We start from the raw sequence: 16,224 nt of genomic DNA, 5'->3' as shown, positions 1-16,224 counted from the left end.
TGCTCACTGCACATGCCCTTCCCATCATGCATCTGATTTTAACCATGCTCTTCACCCAGGTCTGTGTAGACAAAAGACAGTAAATAGGTCTTTGCCCTAAAAGTTCACTTGGAGGATATGGTGTGCCTTTTTGCTCACACACCCAGAGCTCGTTCAGGCCAGATCAGGCTCCTGACTCCCATATTCAGACATGTTCTGGAATACATGTCCAGGGGAATACACAAAAGAGGAGTTACCAGACCCAGAAGATGGCTCAGCAGGTAAAGGTGCTTGATGACCTGAGTTCATCCCTAGAAACCACGGTGGACAGAGAGAACCAACTCCCAAAAGTTAACCTCTGACCTGCATATGTGTGGCATATGTGTGGCATATACTCACAGACCCGATAAGAATAAATACAATAAACTGTTTAAGAAGGAAAGTTACCAAGTGGCTCCTAAGGAAGGGCTGGCTAATTCTATTGTTTGGAGATGAGTGTGCACACAGCCCAAGCCAAGTGGAGGCCCTGCCCACTTAGCTATTCCCTACGCTTGCCGGCCTCAGTTAGGTACCTCAGGCATAAAACCAAACTGTACCAAAACTTGAGGTGTGAATATCAGCCAGATTTTAATACAGTGTTTGAAAAACTCAGATCGATACCAAAACTCAATAATGAAAGAAAATCAACATTTGAGTAAAGGCAAGTCTTGTAATCCAGGTCACAGTCAGCATCACTGTGTAGAGAAAACAACTTCCATTTAATCCTGATTCCTTGGCCCCAGTGACCCTTAAGTCTCTACAGGGCAAATTTACCAGCGAGACAACAGCAGGAACAGGCTTTATAGAGAGTCCTGGTGGGTTGTGTGTGTGTGTGTGTGTGTGTGTGTGTGTGTGTGTGTAGTGTATTCACACACGGGTGTACATGTTGAGGCCAGAGGAGGATGTCAGGTGTCCTCTGTCACTCTCTGCCTTGTTCCCTTGAGACAGGGTCTCTCACTGAGCCTGGAGATAGCAGGAAATGAGTCACGGTGATCCCCCTGTCTCCACTCCCCACAGTGCTCGGGTTACAGTGTATTGTGGCCATGCCCAGTTTTGGAACTCAGGTCCTCACGGGTGTGAGAAGCCCTCTTCACCCGCCACGCCCCCTCCACAGTCCCCAACATAGTTGTGTTTTTATTGTGCAGATTTTGTTAACTTTTTCCACTTGATCCAAAGTATGGAAAAATGTTTTCCTGAGAATTGAGGTGTGTGTGGCACGGGGGTCAGTCTCCTTCTGCCTTGGGCTGGACAGGAGCACTGTCCCAGCTGCAGCCTGGGACTAAAACAGAGCCTGGCAGGCAGTGGGAGCCAGAAGTGTCTGCTGGGACCGTGAGTGTTGACAAGGAGACATTTAAAGTGTGGAGCAGAAAGAGTTCTCGTGCCTCGCTGCACTAAATGGAGTCAAGCCTATCTTCTCCCTCTTCTTCACCAGCCTTCCCCAGACTGGATCAGACATCCAGAGTCTCAGGGGCAAGGACCTGGCTGAGGGCTTGATGCCATCCTCAGCCGCTCAGGGTGGCACTGGAGTGTGTCCCGTTCTTGTCCCTGGAGCTTTTCATGGTGAGGCTAGCCATGGTCATGGCCGCCTCACCCCACCCAGACTGTCCCTCTAGTGGGCTTAGCTCCTAGATGGGCCAACGGGGAGAGGGTCTCACAGGCACTTCAGTGCTCATGGAGTGGGGAGACCAGGGATCCTCAGAACTCCCTCCTCCTCGGTGGGTTTGAGCTTTGGAGAACTAGGCAAAAAAACAGCAACTTCTAACTCGCCCCTTTATGTGGGGGAATCGGGAAGGAAAGGGCAGAGGGGACCCACAAGGTCACCCACTTTCTGCCATGTCATTGTGGGAGGGAACGGCAGAGCCTGTGGGTCAGAGAGGCAGCTGACATTGTTGCAGTATACCCAAGACTCGGCCCTATGATCCCCCTAGTGTGCCGCAGGGGAGTGTGCCACACGGAAGTGTGCCACACAGGAGCCCAGCCAGCATCCGCAGCTCAGCTCTGCAAGCGGCCAGCCTCTCCTGGGCCAGAGCCATATCCCAAGCACTGGGGATACAGCAGGGAGCCAAGGCCAGGGAAAACTTACATCTTTGAGAAGAGAAAGAAGACAATAAATGAGGTAAATCAGAAACACAGAGAAAAGCCGTGGTAGTACACATCTGTGGTCCCAGCATTAGGAGGCTGAGACAGGAGGATCACCAATTTGAAGCCAGCCTGGGCTACACAGACAGAGCCCGTATCAGAAAGAAGGAGAGGGGGATGGAGAAAGAAAGCGTAAAGAGATAATGGAAGCAGGAAGTACCCCAGAAACAGGGCTCACATTCAAGAAAGGCCGCCTTACAGAGAAGCCACATTTGAATATAAACCTAAAAGGAGGTTGGAGAAATGGATGCCTGGTGGAAAAACAGGGGGTTAGCATCTGCCAAGGTCCTGTGGCAAGAAGTCTCCCTGGTGAGCATGAAAACCAGCCAACCAGCGGAGAGGCCAGTGAGGCTGCAGCAGGGTAGGAGTTGGAGACAGCGGCCATGGGACAGACCTCTGCTGTGAAACAGGAGCCCCGGAGTTGGGGACAGCAGCTATGGGACAGGCCTCTGCTGTGAAACAGGAGCCCCGGAGTTGGGGACAGAGGAAAAGCCAGGCCACATTCTCTTCCTGAAGCCCTGGCTGCTCCCCAGAAAGGCATCGTTGGAATTGGGGAGAGCCTCCAGAAGTGGGTGCTATGGTCCAGTTGAAAGACACCGTTTGTTCATCAGCCAGGGATGATGGCCCACACCTTTAATCCCAGCACTAGGAAGACAGAGGCAGGAGGATCTCTTAGTTGAGGCCAACCTGGTCTACATAGCCAGTTCCAGGACAGCCAGGGCTACACAGAGAAATCCTGTCTCAAAAAAACAAAAAATGACACTGTTCAGGGGTTGGGGATTTAGCTCAGTGGTAGAGCACTTGCCTAGCAAGCGCAAGGCCCTGGGTTCGGTCCTCAGCTCCGGAAAAAAAAAAAAAAAAATGACGCTGTTCACTTTAGGAGGGAGAGCAGGGAAGGAGAGGCGTAGCAGGCTGGATCTCTATTCTGAAAGCAGAACTGACCACAGATAAAGATGGGGAGCAGAGACACTGTCAATACAAAGTGTGCTCCGTGAGCAAGAGGTATTAAGTTCAATCCCCAAAACCCACAGTGACACACTTGTAATCCCAGAACTAGGGAGGTGGAGACATACCACACACACACACACACACATCCATATACCACACACACATATATTATATACACATAGAAACATAGTCCATACACCACACACCTCACACATACATACACACATACAAACACATACACCGCGTGCACACACATACACATACAAATTTACACACACGCCACACACACACACACACACACACACACACACACACACACACACACACGCACACACACGAGAAATTTTAAAAATAGAAATGATCCTGTTACTATTCTGACATTGCTAAGGTTCGGGTGAGAAGGGCCCGGCAGACGGTTCATCCCCAGGCCCTTGGGTTGAATCCCCACCCCCACCCACCTCAGGACACAGCTCTGTTCCCAGCTGCCTCTCAGGCATCTAGACCTTTCCATTCTCTGACAAACACCAGCCAAAGTGCTTAAGGACCGCTGTTTATTTTATTTCTTTAATGAGAAAACCTTCGCGTTCCTCCGGAGTTCAGCTGTGTTTATTTACACTGTGCTGGGCTCTGGGCCTGCGACAGCCTGAGGTCTGACGCGCTGCGGAGCCCCAGCCCCAGCAAAACACAGTCCTTAGAACTCTATAAAGTAGACTCTCAAAATAAATACTGCCTAATTCGCTCGGCAGAGGTGGATTAAGTCAAGATGAATACAATTTAGAAAGGATTTGCTGAGGAAGTGGGAGATTTTGTTCCCCCGCTGGGGTTGAGCTCACGTCAGAATCTTTTCTCCACCTTCAGACTCCGGCAGTTAAGCTCTTTGGTTCTGGTGACCAGTGAAGAAACAATTTGGATGGGCACTTCCGACTCATGGTTATTTTGTTTGTGGTACAAGAGGGTTGGGGGTAGCTTCCCTGGTCACTTCCCCCATCCTGTAAGGCTTGAAACACAGGCATCGGCTGTTTTCCTGGGGGTGGACCAGGAGGGAGCCGGAGAAGCTTTGAAAGATGTCACACAGGTGAATGACAGCCACAGGGCCTCTGGCAGGGGGCGGTACCCTTTGTCATCCTAATCCCTTATAATAGCTAACCCCCAAGCAGGAGCCTAAATGCCGAGGGCCTGTGCTTATGCGTCTTCTTGGCATTAAAGGATCCCATTCAACAGAAAATAGAGGTTTTGGTGACGGCTAGGGGTTATCTGGAAAGCGTTCATTACAGTCTGTCTTTGAAGCCGCGGCTTGTCTCCTTGTGGAATCCCCCAGCTTGGGTCCAGGGGACTGGGGGGGAGGGGGGCTGGTTAAAGACTTAGTAAGGGCTGCCCACTCCCTTTGCCAGCCCTGTCCCCGCTGCCCACCTGCTGGAGGGGACTGAGAGGACAAGAAAGAAGGCTTCACTCTGTTCTGAAAAACCTAAGAGGACTCACGTGGGCTGGGGCGAGAGGTTCTTTTGTTCTCTAAATACAGGGGCTGTGCTCTCAATGGTCATGGTGAGAAAGTCTCAGGTGCCCTGGAAACCGAAACAATGGCAGGGTTTTTCCTTTTCAAGTTGAGAGGGTACCCCTTTAGCCCCGCACCCACCTGCCATCATGCTGGTTAGTCTCCAGCAATGGGGGGTTTGGGCGTGTCAAAGGTTGCTGGGATTCCTGGAGCCTCTGGTGCTGGAGTGTGGCTGGATGGCGGCAGGCGGGCACCGGCACTGTTGTCGGGGTTGAGGGACGCTGCAATGAATGTCCCTCCCCATGCCAGCTTCCCTTACTCCCTCTGAGTTTATGGATCTGGGGGCCCCTTTCATGGCAGGAGGCAGAGTTTGGGGGAAGCTCCCACTAGGACCTTCTTCTAAAGAGGAACACATAGCTAAAGGGTCCCTCTGGGGACACAAGCGGGTCCCCAACCCGGGTGGTGAAATATCATTCGGTCATGAAGAGGAAGGGAGCAGTGTGTTGTAAGAGTTGGAGTGTGTGATTTCAGATGGGCGTGTCCCATCTAGGATGTGAACTGGTGGTGACCTGGGGTGTTTTGTGGGGATGCAGAGTTATTTTCAGTGAAGAAAACTTTGGGAAGTAGATGGAGATGGTGGCTGCCCCTGAATTATATACTAAAAAAAAAAAAAAAAAAAAGTTTGGGGGCTGAAGAGTTGGCTCAGTGGTTAAGAGCACTGACTGCTCTTGCAGAGGACCTGGTTCAATTCCCAGCACCTCATGGAACTCCATTTTCAGGGGATCTGACACCCTCTTCTGACCTCCTTGGATATCAGGCAAGCATGTGGTGCATAGACCTACATGAAGGCAAAACACCCGTATTCATAAAATGAATCAATTAATATTCAAACCTGTGCCAGACACAGTGGAGCACACCTGTAATCGCCGCACTTGGGGAAGGTGTGGGGGCTGGAGGATCAAGAGTAAGGGTAAACTCACTACATGATATTCCGTCTCAAAAGAAGTTTCTTTGGGGTTTTGCTAAGGGTGGAATCCAGGGTCTGTGTATGCTCAATAAGCATTCTACAGCTGAGCTACACACACACACACACACACACACACACACACACACACACACACACACGCACTGCCTCAGATTGTATGCTTTAAAAATGAGAAAGGGAGAGAGGAAAAGGCCAGAGGAACGAAGAACTTAAGAAAGGAAGGAAACACAGTGGAGCGCACCTGTAATCCCAACACCTGGTGGGTAGAGGCAGAAAGATCAGGAGTTCGAGGCAAGGCCAGCCAGAGACGGCGGATGGTGAAGGCGCTTGCCGCCAAGCCTGATGACTTGAGTTTGGCCTCAGGGATCCACAAGGATCCAAAGTTGTCTTCTGATCTCTGCGTGCAAGTTGTGGCACATGTATTTACATACACACAATGAATAAATGTTTAAAAACAAACAGAAGTTCAAGGTCATCCTCAGGTACACAGAGATGGTTCAAGACAGGCGATTTTGAAGAGCCTCTACATGGAGAAATAAATGCTGAGTGCTTGTGCGCATGCTCAGTGGATCCTGTGGAAGCTCAGCCGTCCACCATACCCTGTCCATCTGTATAATTGGTACATACATTCCACAAAAAGGGATAGTGTGAGTTATAAGGCGAGAACTCCAGATTCCTTGGTTATCATACAAAGCAAAGGCTTTTTAAGCATGTAGGCTTTCTCCAGCTCACCCAGCTCCCAGCCTTGACTCCCAGGTCAGGATCTTGTGCTGTGGACCTTTTCCATTCTGTGTACCAAGTATGGCCCACCAACTGTCCTTGTAAGTAAAGTTCTGTTGACACACAGCGGCTCCCAAGCACTTACACATTCTCCATGGCTGCTCTTATGCTGCAGCGGGAGAGCTGAGGAGTTGTATTTGAGACCACACAGAACGTGGAGCCTAGGCTACCGGGTTTGTATAGAAAAAGTTCACCCTCTTGTGGTCTAAAGTGTAGGCTCTGGAACCAGATGGCTCAAGTTCAAAGCCAGCCTCATTTCCTAGCTGTATTTCACAAGTTGGTCTCCCTGTGCCTCAGTTTCCACCTGTGGAATACAGTCGTGATATCAACAGCACTTACCTCCTGGGGTCAAGGTTGGAATGTGCACATTAACATGTCCCGTGTATTTAGAAGGGTTCAGTTCTGTGGTAGGCAGATCTTATAAAGCAAATGAATGCAGTGTCTTACAGGCTGGATTCTTAAACCACATGTGGTAATGAACACCTGTGATTCCAGGGCTCAGGAGGCTAACGCACGGAAGATCAGGGTTCAAAGCCAACCAGACCCTGTATCAAAAAAAAAAGAAAGAAAGAAAGAAAAAAAAGAAAGAAAAAACTGAATCTTAAGAACCAAATAAGCTGTCATAAGTACTCAAAATGTTGGTTGTAATGGGACAATAACCATAGACAGCACACAAATCATATGTGTGGTTGTGTTTCAATAAAACTTTATTCATGGACAGAAAAGGAAGTGAATCTTTAGAAGCAGACTGCTGGGACCAGGAGTAGTGGTTCTGCCTGTAGTCCTTAATACTAGGGAGACTGAGGCAGGAGGTATCCCTCTAGGTTGGAGGTCAGCCTGGGATACATAGCAAAATCTTGTCTCAAAAAATAAAAAGTGCCGGGCAGTGGTAGTGCATGCCTTTAATCCCAGCACTCAGGAGGCAGAGGCAGGTGGATCTCTGTGAGTTTGAGACCAGCCTGGTCTGCAGAGTGAGTTCCAGGACAGCCAGAGCTGTTACACAGAGAAACCCTTCCTCAAGACAACCAAAATTAATTAATTAATATAAAGCGTGTTACTGGTTGTGCCCGCTGCTGTGCCTGTGGAGGGGATGCCGAAGGATTGCGACTTGTAATGAGCAAAGAGAGAAACACTGAGCGCTGCTAAGGACTCAGGGTAGAGCATCAAGCAGCTGCTGGATGCCATCTGTACCTACGTGTTCAAAGCCACTCTGTAGGCACTAGGCTCCCGTGCCAGCCATGCCTCTGCATCCTGGCATCCTGCACCCGGCTCATGTCAGGGTGATCATCTCACCCAGGCCTCCAGAGTTTTCCCTCTTATAATACAGGCAGCCGCTGGGTCCAGGGCAAACAAGATGAAGGCTGCTGCCTCCTCTGTGTTTCCGGCTTTGCATTTCTGGCCTCAGATAAGAGTGAAAGGCGCTGCAGCTAGACGGCATTGCATCCTTTAAACGTACACGGTTAAAAAACCAAGAAGGAGAGTCCATGTGCCGTGGAGCTACAGGACACCCTGAGAGCAGAAACAGCTGAGACATCTTTTTTCTCTCCTCTTGACCCTGATTCCATCATGAGTCCTCAGTTGGCTCTTGCTATGGCCATGACAGAATTTATCCCGAGGTCTTTGGTGAAGTTTGTACAGATAGACCCATTTGTTGAGCTTTTCAGATTTTTCTCACTCTCCTGTTCACTGGAACTGCCAAGGAAGCAAGTTTGAGGGCTTTTTTTTTGTTGTTTGGGTTTGTTTTTCTTTACTGTTCAAACACGTGAATTAACCTGGTTTTTTTTTTTTTTCCACTACCATCATTTTCTTGTCTCCCTCTTTAGAAAAAATAGTTTTTTTCTTTTTTCTTTCTCTTTCTCTAACAAGCTGATCTGTTTTCCAGGAGTTTCCAAGTAATTAAACCCAATTAAAACCATTAAATTCTTGCTTTTAACGACAACTTTATTATGAAAGGCTAACCGCAGGGAGGCGGTTTAACTGGCAGAGGCTTCCACTGTGTGCTAATCCGCCCCTAACCTCTGGCTGACACTCAGAGAGATAAACCCCACAGAATAGGCGAGCTGCTTTAATGAATAGCTTTAATTAGTACTTTTCTTCCTCGTGGCAGAGTAATCATTTGTTCGGCTTATAAACAGCTCCTTGGCAGGAATATTTAAAGGCCCGGTTGGTTTGGAAGGTGTGATAGCTTCAGTCAGTTTTGTGTGTGCAGGTGGGATTTTTTTTTTAAAGTAAGAGAGGGGTCTTCATGCAGAAGTATATCATCCTGAAGTTGGGGGTGTCAGGGTAATTGACACAGAAGAAGAAGTGAGGTGACCGCAGGCGGCAGGCTGTGAGCCAGCTTCAGAGTTAGCGCAACACCCACCCTGTGGAGGGAACGTGGGCAAGCCCAGACAGCACCACCCAGGGACACAAGCCTGGCTCCAGGGCAGTCTGGATCCTGACAGGAGAGGAAAGGGCCTGGGTGGCACAGTGCCAAGCCAGCACCCTCCCTCTGCCCCAAAACCTCTGCCCAGGTGGCATCTGAAGGAGGAGGAACCAAGTTGACACTCTAGGTGTGGCCAGAGAGGCCCAGGATGACAGCCAGGCCAACCCCGAAGGCAGAGTGCTTCCCGGTGAGCAGACTGGTGTTGATGACCCACCTCTGGGAAGCAGGTGCTTTGGCGGCACAAGTCAGGAGGAGGGGCATGAAGTTAAAGGAGCTGCCCCAAGTTGCCTTTGCAAAGTACAGACAGAGTGCCAGTGTGCACCCAGGGTCCTCAGTGTGGGTCTTTCTAACTGCTGGGGCTCACTTCCTCTTTGAGACACAAAAGAGGCACCTTCTGCCTTGGTTGTTGGGAGATTTCCATATGGACGAGGGGCAGGGTCTCATGAAGCCCAGGCTGGCTTGGAACTCACTAGATAGTCAAGATGACCTTGAACTGAACCTCCACCTCCCAAGTGCTGGGATTACAGGCACCCACTGCACTCTAGGTTTATTTGGTGCTGGGGATCGACCTCCAGGCTTTGGGCAAGCTAAGCAAGCGCTCTGCCAGCTGAGCCCCAGACCCAGACCCGGGTTTGTTCATGGGTTTTTGTTTTAATGCAATTCAGTTTGTCTGAGTTAGAAAGCTAGTTTCAGTTCAGCGGTTTCCACTCCATAATTCCAAACTTGGTTTGCTAATGCCGTGCACTGAGAGCCGCACCTTTTCTCATCTGCAGTCCTTTGGAGGGGGGCTTCTCGGTGGTGTGACTTGGCTCCTGGGGCCTGTTGGGCCAAGTCTGGAGATGTCTGTGGCTGTCATCCCTGGGGGGAGGCAGGGAGTTGCTGTTGGCATTAGGGGTGGGGAGTAGAGGCACAGATACCCAGGAAGGCCCCCTCTGGAAATTCTGTTAACACTGAGCTGGGGGCTGAAGAAAAGGCTCCGCGAGGAATGTGAATACTATGTAAGCGTCAGGACCTGAGCTTGGATGCTTGGTACCCACGTAAAGCCAGGCATGGCAGCACACATCTGTAACCCTATTACTGGGGGCCAGGGGGAGTGTAGGCAGGCAGTAGAGACAGGTGGATCCCCAAGGCTCACTCACCGTCCAGCTCCAGGTTCAGTGAGAGACCCTGTTCCAAAAATCAGACGGAAAATCATAGACGAAGGTGCCCTGAGCCAACTTCTGCCCTCCACACCTGCACACCTGAGCACACACGTGCACATGTCATACAACACACATACATATATACCACAAACACATACACCACACATGCATCTATCACACATATACACTCACAAACATACATATAGACACACCACATATACCACACATGCACCCACCCACACATCACACATGCACACACACAGCTAAGGCAACCCCCCTGGTTGTGTTACTAGAATACTCAGACTATGTACTCTAGGCACCTTGCAAGCAAGCGACGGCCGTATTGATGTGCCCACTTGTAGCCTGGGAAAGGCTCAGTGGTAGAGCACCTGCCTGGTGCACACAGAGGCCTTGTATCCAGAAGCACAAGAAGAAAAATTAGCCAGCCCATTGAAGTTGTTAACCATCCATCAGCAATCTTTCAGAAACACTTCTAAAGAGCCAAATGCCAGAGGATGAAGATGAGTTCTCTCTCTCTCTCTCTCTCTCTCTCTCTCTCTCTCTCTCTCTCTCCCCCCCCCCCGTGTGTGTGTGTGTGTGTGTGTGTGTGTGTGTGTGTGTGTGTGTGTGTGTGTTGTCTACCTGTGAGGTCAGAGAACAACTCTGTAGAGTTGGTTCTCTCCTAGCCTTGCTTGGGTCCCAAGAATCAAATTCAGGTTGCCAGGCTAACACAGCAAATGCCTTTACCCATGAAGCCATTCTTAAAAAGTAGAAACCGCTGTCTTAAAATAGGCATTTATCAAAAGAAACATGACCATGGCCTTCACTGCCGTAAAAGTAAAGTATTCTGTTTAATGTCACTGTCTGCAAAGACACATTCAGGGAGTGAAGTGGTTACAATTTTAGTTTTCTTTTTTATTTGGGTGGTCCTGGGTTCAAATCCCAGCTCTTGCCACTGTTATCAGTGTAGCCTTAGAAACTTGATTTATCTGAAAGAAATAAGCTGTGGACATAGGGCCGGCCATACACAGTCACGTCTGAGAAGAGCTTGCTGGAGCAGCTGCTGGTCCAGCTGTGAGAACTCAGATATCTGCTCTGGTGCTCTGCCTCCTACAGGTGTGTGGGACTGGTGAGATTCTACATTACAAGTACCTAAAATACCTAGGGTCATTTCCAATCGTGATAAATGCTATTAAAAATTAAAAGGAGGGCCTGGAGAGATGGCACAGTGGTTAGAGCACTCTGGCTGCTCAACAGAGGACCCAGGTTCAATTCCCAGCACCCACATGGTGGCTCACAACCATCTGTAAGTCCAGTTCCAGGGGATCCGATGCCCCTTTCTGGTCTCCATGGGCACTAGGCATGCACATGGTGCACAGACATGCATCAGACAAAACATATATACCTATAAAATTTTAAATTAAAAAAGCTATAAAAATAGCTGTGGCTTAGTTAGTGAAGTATTTGTGTACCACACTCTTATATAACATTAGAGGGACCAGCCTTAATATCACACATCCCAGGGGCTCAGGAGAGACAACTACAAACGGTGAGGACTGTTTTCGGGAAATAGAACCTCAGCACACCAAGCTCTTAGTCTAGTCATTTCTTCTTCCAAATCTTCCTCTTCCTCCACGTGCGCTGGGAGTCCCGGTATATACACACTTACAAGCCGTAATCCCTTGGCATTGCAGAGCCAGGATTCCAGGGTCAAACAGAGGGGTGATAAGAATCACATGAAGAAGCAGTAACCATTAATTATCATTTGCAACCTCAAAGGGAAATGACCAATGGGGAAATGAATTAACTAAAGGCTAAATTTGGGTAATATCTAAGAAGAGGGATCTTATATGCTCAATTATAATCTTAAATGTGATTGATAGAAAATGTTAAGAATCTATAAGTTGCTAGGTCACCAAGCTATCTGCCATTTTTCTGCAAGGTGGGGGAAAGTGTGCTCGGTCGCTAGGCAACCTGTGTACAGCTAGATGCCTCTGGTGATAGTTAAAGGGAGATCTGGAACTAGAGGTAAGATTTGGGAAAGGAGGAAGTTAAACTTAATTGGCACATCTGCCAGGCCTTCTCAAACAGGTAGTCTGGACGCTTAAGTCTGTTCTTAGAGAGTACAGAGGTATCTCTGAAAGGTACTTTCCTCCGTCTGGGGATGGACCTGACCGGATGCTGCCAATGATGATAATTACAGGGAGGCTTGAACTGGGGTCCGAGCTCAGCAGGTAAGGGTGCTTGTTGCCAAGCTCAGTGACCTGAGTTCATTCCCTGGGACCTACATAATGAAAGGAGAGAGGTGATGCCCAAAAGCTCTCCTCTGACCTCCTTGTACACACATGTGCAACCACACACACACATACACAAATAAACACTTTTTTCATTACCATTCATTACAAATGACCACAGTTCAACGAACATTATTATAAGCCAGAAAAGAAATTTTTTTTGCTTTTGTTACCAGAGATATTGCATGTAGAATATATATAAAGAACTCTTTGTTACCAACAATAAAGAGATACGTAGCCCATTTCAAACTAGGCTATAAGCTGGGCATGGTGGTACATGCCTTTAATCCTAGCACTCAGAAGGCAGAGGCAGGTGGATCTCTCTCTGTGAGTTCCAGTGCCTGAGATGTGTCACAGTGGTATCCACACACCCTAACACTGCTGTGGGTGACTGGGCAGATGGCTGCCATTCTGTGTTACATTCTGCCAGATCAGCCTCCCCCTGGGTGTGGTGGTGTATGTCTGGTGTATGTGCATGCACCACGCACACGCAGGTACCCTCAGAGGACAGAAGAAAGCATCCGATCTCGTGAAGCCAGAGCCACAGGTGATTGTGGGTCCCCTGACATGGGTGCTGGGAAGCTCTGGAAGGACAGCAGGTACACCTGTCACCGGCCATCTCTCCAGCCCCAGGAACCAACTGCAGCGGCTCACACTGAGTAACTCGGCATCCTAATTCCAAAGCCTCTCCCAGCCTCGCTTGCCTCCTTTCCTAACTTGTTTCACGTCAGATTGATTTTGTTTTAGGAAAGACTTTCCTTTTTTACACTTTTACCCTCTCTCTTCCACCCAAGAAATACAACCAGGCCTCCCAAGATAGACTAACCACCACCAGGCTGGTGGTTGAAACACCCTCCTCTAACTAAAAGAATTTCATCAAGAAGGCATGGGAATTGAGTCTCCAGGCTTCGTGGGGATCCCGAGTGCTGTCTCTGTCCCAAGAGCAGTCCCACCACCCCACTCTAGCCCCCCAACCTGAGGTATGCACAGACCACCACGATGACATCAAAGTCAACTCCAGAAACGTGCGGATGTCAGGGCTCCCTGGAAAAATCTGCCAAGTATGGACCAGGTTTGTGCCTTCACAGGGTAACAGCCACCCGCAAACAGACTCCGCCAACAAGAATGGCATTCCATCCTCCCCACCCTGGCCCAGCACAGCCCGTCCAGGGGCGTGGTCCACACTGAACTCATTCTGCAGTCTCCATTCTCCCGTTCTGGGTTTAATTGCTTTCTGTTTTTCAAGTCATCCGTGTCTGATGTTGCTTGTTTAGCAAGTTAACCACTGGACTTCTGCTTTAATCCAAAGAGTATGTCGTGGTTGGGGAGGTGCCTTTCATGTGCCTGGCATCTCCGGCTGCGCTGTAGGAAGGACGTCAGGTCCTTCTGGGCCTACATGGCAGCTCTCCTCTCCCCTGTGTGTGAAAGCCACCCTCACAGTGAGGTGTGCAGCGGCCGTGACTTCCACAGGGGACGTGCAGTGGCACGGAGGTGATGTGTTTCTGATGACCACAACCTTCCCTGGGTCACACTGACGTCCTCCAGGCCCTCTCCAGTTAGAGTGCCTGCCTGCCACCTCCTGGCCAGGACCCTGAATGGGAGGCTCCGAAGCCCTGAGGAGGTGTTCGGCTAAAGGTCACCGTCCTGGCCTGGTTCTCCACAGCTGTGTGTGTGAAGCCAAGATCAGCAGCTGTTACTTCCTCCATTTAATCTTTTCTTTTTTGTTGTTTTGTTTCATTATTTTTTTATTTTGTTTTATTTTTAAGGTCAAAAGGGGTTTGTTTTGGGAATTATGTATTTTATAGCAGGAGTGCTTCCCGGATGTGTGTGTGTGTGTGTACGTGTACAAGTGTGTCATGTGTATATATGTGCTAGTGCTTATGAGCATATGTGCCTGAGAACATGAAGGCCAAGGAAGAACCTATGCTGCTATTTGTGGGAGTCCAGCTCTGACCTGCTCCCACCTTTTGAAGGGTTCTTGGGTGGAGGAGAGAGGAATGAGGAAATATCAGATAGAAAGATAGACCTAGACAACAAGGAGAAAGACAGAGACACAGGATAGCTTCGGGAGGGCCCTAGGTCAATACCCAGCCGCCACCCAGAGGTTTATTCAAAAGGGCTTTTTATAAATGCCAAGGGATGGGGCAAAAGACCTCCCCCTTCAAGATCAAAGCACACCATAAGGCCAAGTGTAGACCCTTCCAAACATGCCTGTGGCAAAATCATCTCCTTATGCAACTCTGCTGGGTAAAGCAAGCTCAGACTCTCTGACCCTGAATAAGGTCACACTAGGAAGCCTCTTTGGGCTACAACAGTTATTACTTAGGCACCATTCACCTTAGCTTGAGACAGGGTGGAGGGGGTAGGGGATGGGCTGAGCCCCAGAGGCCAAGCTTGCATTAAACTGTCCCTTCTCTTTCCCACAGGACACTACGACGTCGGTGCGCATCGGCCTCATGATGGAGGAGATGATCTTCAACCTCGCTGATACACATCTGTTCTTCAATGACCTGGAGGTCAGCACGCAATGCTCACTTTCAAAGTTACTGGGGGATGCTGCTGTCTCTGTTAGAAATTTTTTCCTTTTCTTTCTTTCTTTTTTTTTTTCCTGTTTTGTTTGTTTGTTTTTGGAGACAGGATTTCTCCGTGTAGCCCTGGCCGTCCTGGAATTCGCTCTGTAGACCAGGCTGGCCTCAAACTCAGAGATCCACCTGCCTCTGCCTCTTGAGTGCTGGGATTAAAGGCATGTGCCACCACTGCCTGGCTCCTTTTCTTTTAAAGACTTTATTTTTATTTTGTTTATGTGTATGTGTGTGTACATGAGTGCAGGTGCCCTCAGAGGCCAAAAGAGGCCCTCAGGGAAGGCTGTGGTCATCAGAAGCTGGGGTACGGGCAGTTGTGAGCCGCTTCGATGTGGGTGCTGGGAACAGAACGTGGGGTTCTTTGGAAGAGAGGAGCATTCAAACACTGAGCCATCCTCCAGCTTGCCCATTTCTTTTAGAGGCTTGAATCACTTACTAATGACTTCTAGGAAAGCACAGAACTGTAGTCGGTGTCCTTTTGGGGGAACACTGTTGTCAGGGTGATCTTGCTGGCCCTCATCTGTCCCTGCTCCAGTCACATGGGATGGTGGCCTCTTCTTCTTTCTGCGATGCCTTTATTCAATATGTTCATTAAGGCAAACTAGTACAGATCCTCTTGGGGTAACAATAATTAGCAGTGGGTCCAGGGTGGAAGCTTTTTAAAAGAAAATTTATATTCCTTGGACACATGGGAGAGCAATGGAGGCAGGCAGCAAGTGCCGAGGCCCTGGGGTGAGGAGGGAGAGGTGATCTGGGCTCAGAGAGAAGGGATATGTCCTAGACACTCACTCGTTCTAACTGCTGAACCCAGCATGGGGCTGGAAGATGCTGGGCAGGAAAGTCTGTCTCCTTTGGTTTGCATGCAAAAAGATCAAAGAGAGACTAGGGACAGTTTGATCGGTAGAGGGCTTGCCTAGCATGCACAAAGCCCTGGGTTCGACACCCAACACCATATAATTTGGGCATGGTAGCACATGCCAGTAATCCCAGCATTCGGGACATAGAGGCAGGAGGATCAGAAGCATTTCATGGAGAATGGGAAATGTGAGGGTGAGGAGGAGGCAGGAGGATGAAGAACCTAGAGAGGCAAGGGTTTATGCTCGCTCACAATTCCAGAGTACAGTCCACCACGTTAGGGAAGTTGAGGACTCGGGTATCTGCCGCAGCATACACACGCCACATCCACAGATAGAGATCAGCGAATGCATGCCTGCTTACGGCCCAGCTGACTTCCTCCCCTCTTACACAGACCAGGACTCAAGCCCAGAGGATGGTGTCGCTCACAGTAGACTGGGTCTTCCAACATCAATGAATGTCCACAGGCTGACCTGATCTAAAGAATTCCTCACTGAGACTCTTAACAATTAAAGCTAACCATCACAGGGCTGGAGAGATGACCCAGTGGTTAAGAGCACTGAC

At 49.3% G+C, this 16,224-nt stretch overlaps 1 protein-coding gene across 3 annotated transcripts in view; it reads left to right on the top strand.

Annotated features, from left to right (window-relative positions):
• Eya2 (EYA transcriptional coactivator and phosphatase 2) overlaps window positions 1-16,224 on the top strand; it is a 169,328-nt gene that overhangs the window by 136,567 nt on the left and 16,537 nt on the right. For all 3 annotated transcript variants that reach the window (XM_006991129.4, XM_076571146.1, XM_042276810.2), the window contains exon 10: window positions 14,650-14,739. In XM_006991129.4, coding sequence (XP_006991191.1) covers window positions 14,650-14,739 — 90 coding nt within the window. The remainder of the gene's footprint in view (window positions 1-14,649; window positions 14,740-16,224) is intronic.

The sequence above is a fragment of the Peromyscus maniculatus genome, chromosome 4 (assembly GCF_049852395.1).
Source record: "Peromyscus maniculatus bairdii isolate BWxNUB_F1_BW_parent chromosome 4, HU_Pman_BW_mat_3.1, whole genome shotgun sequence".
NCBI classification, from domain to species: domain Eukaryota; kingdom Metazoa; phylum Chordata; class Mammalia; order Rodentia; family Cricetidae; genus Peromyscus; species Peromyscus maniculatus.
Note: the sequence above shows the minus strand (reverse complement) of the source record. Positions and strands in the feature narration are given on the sequence as shown.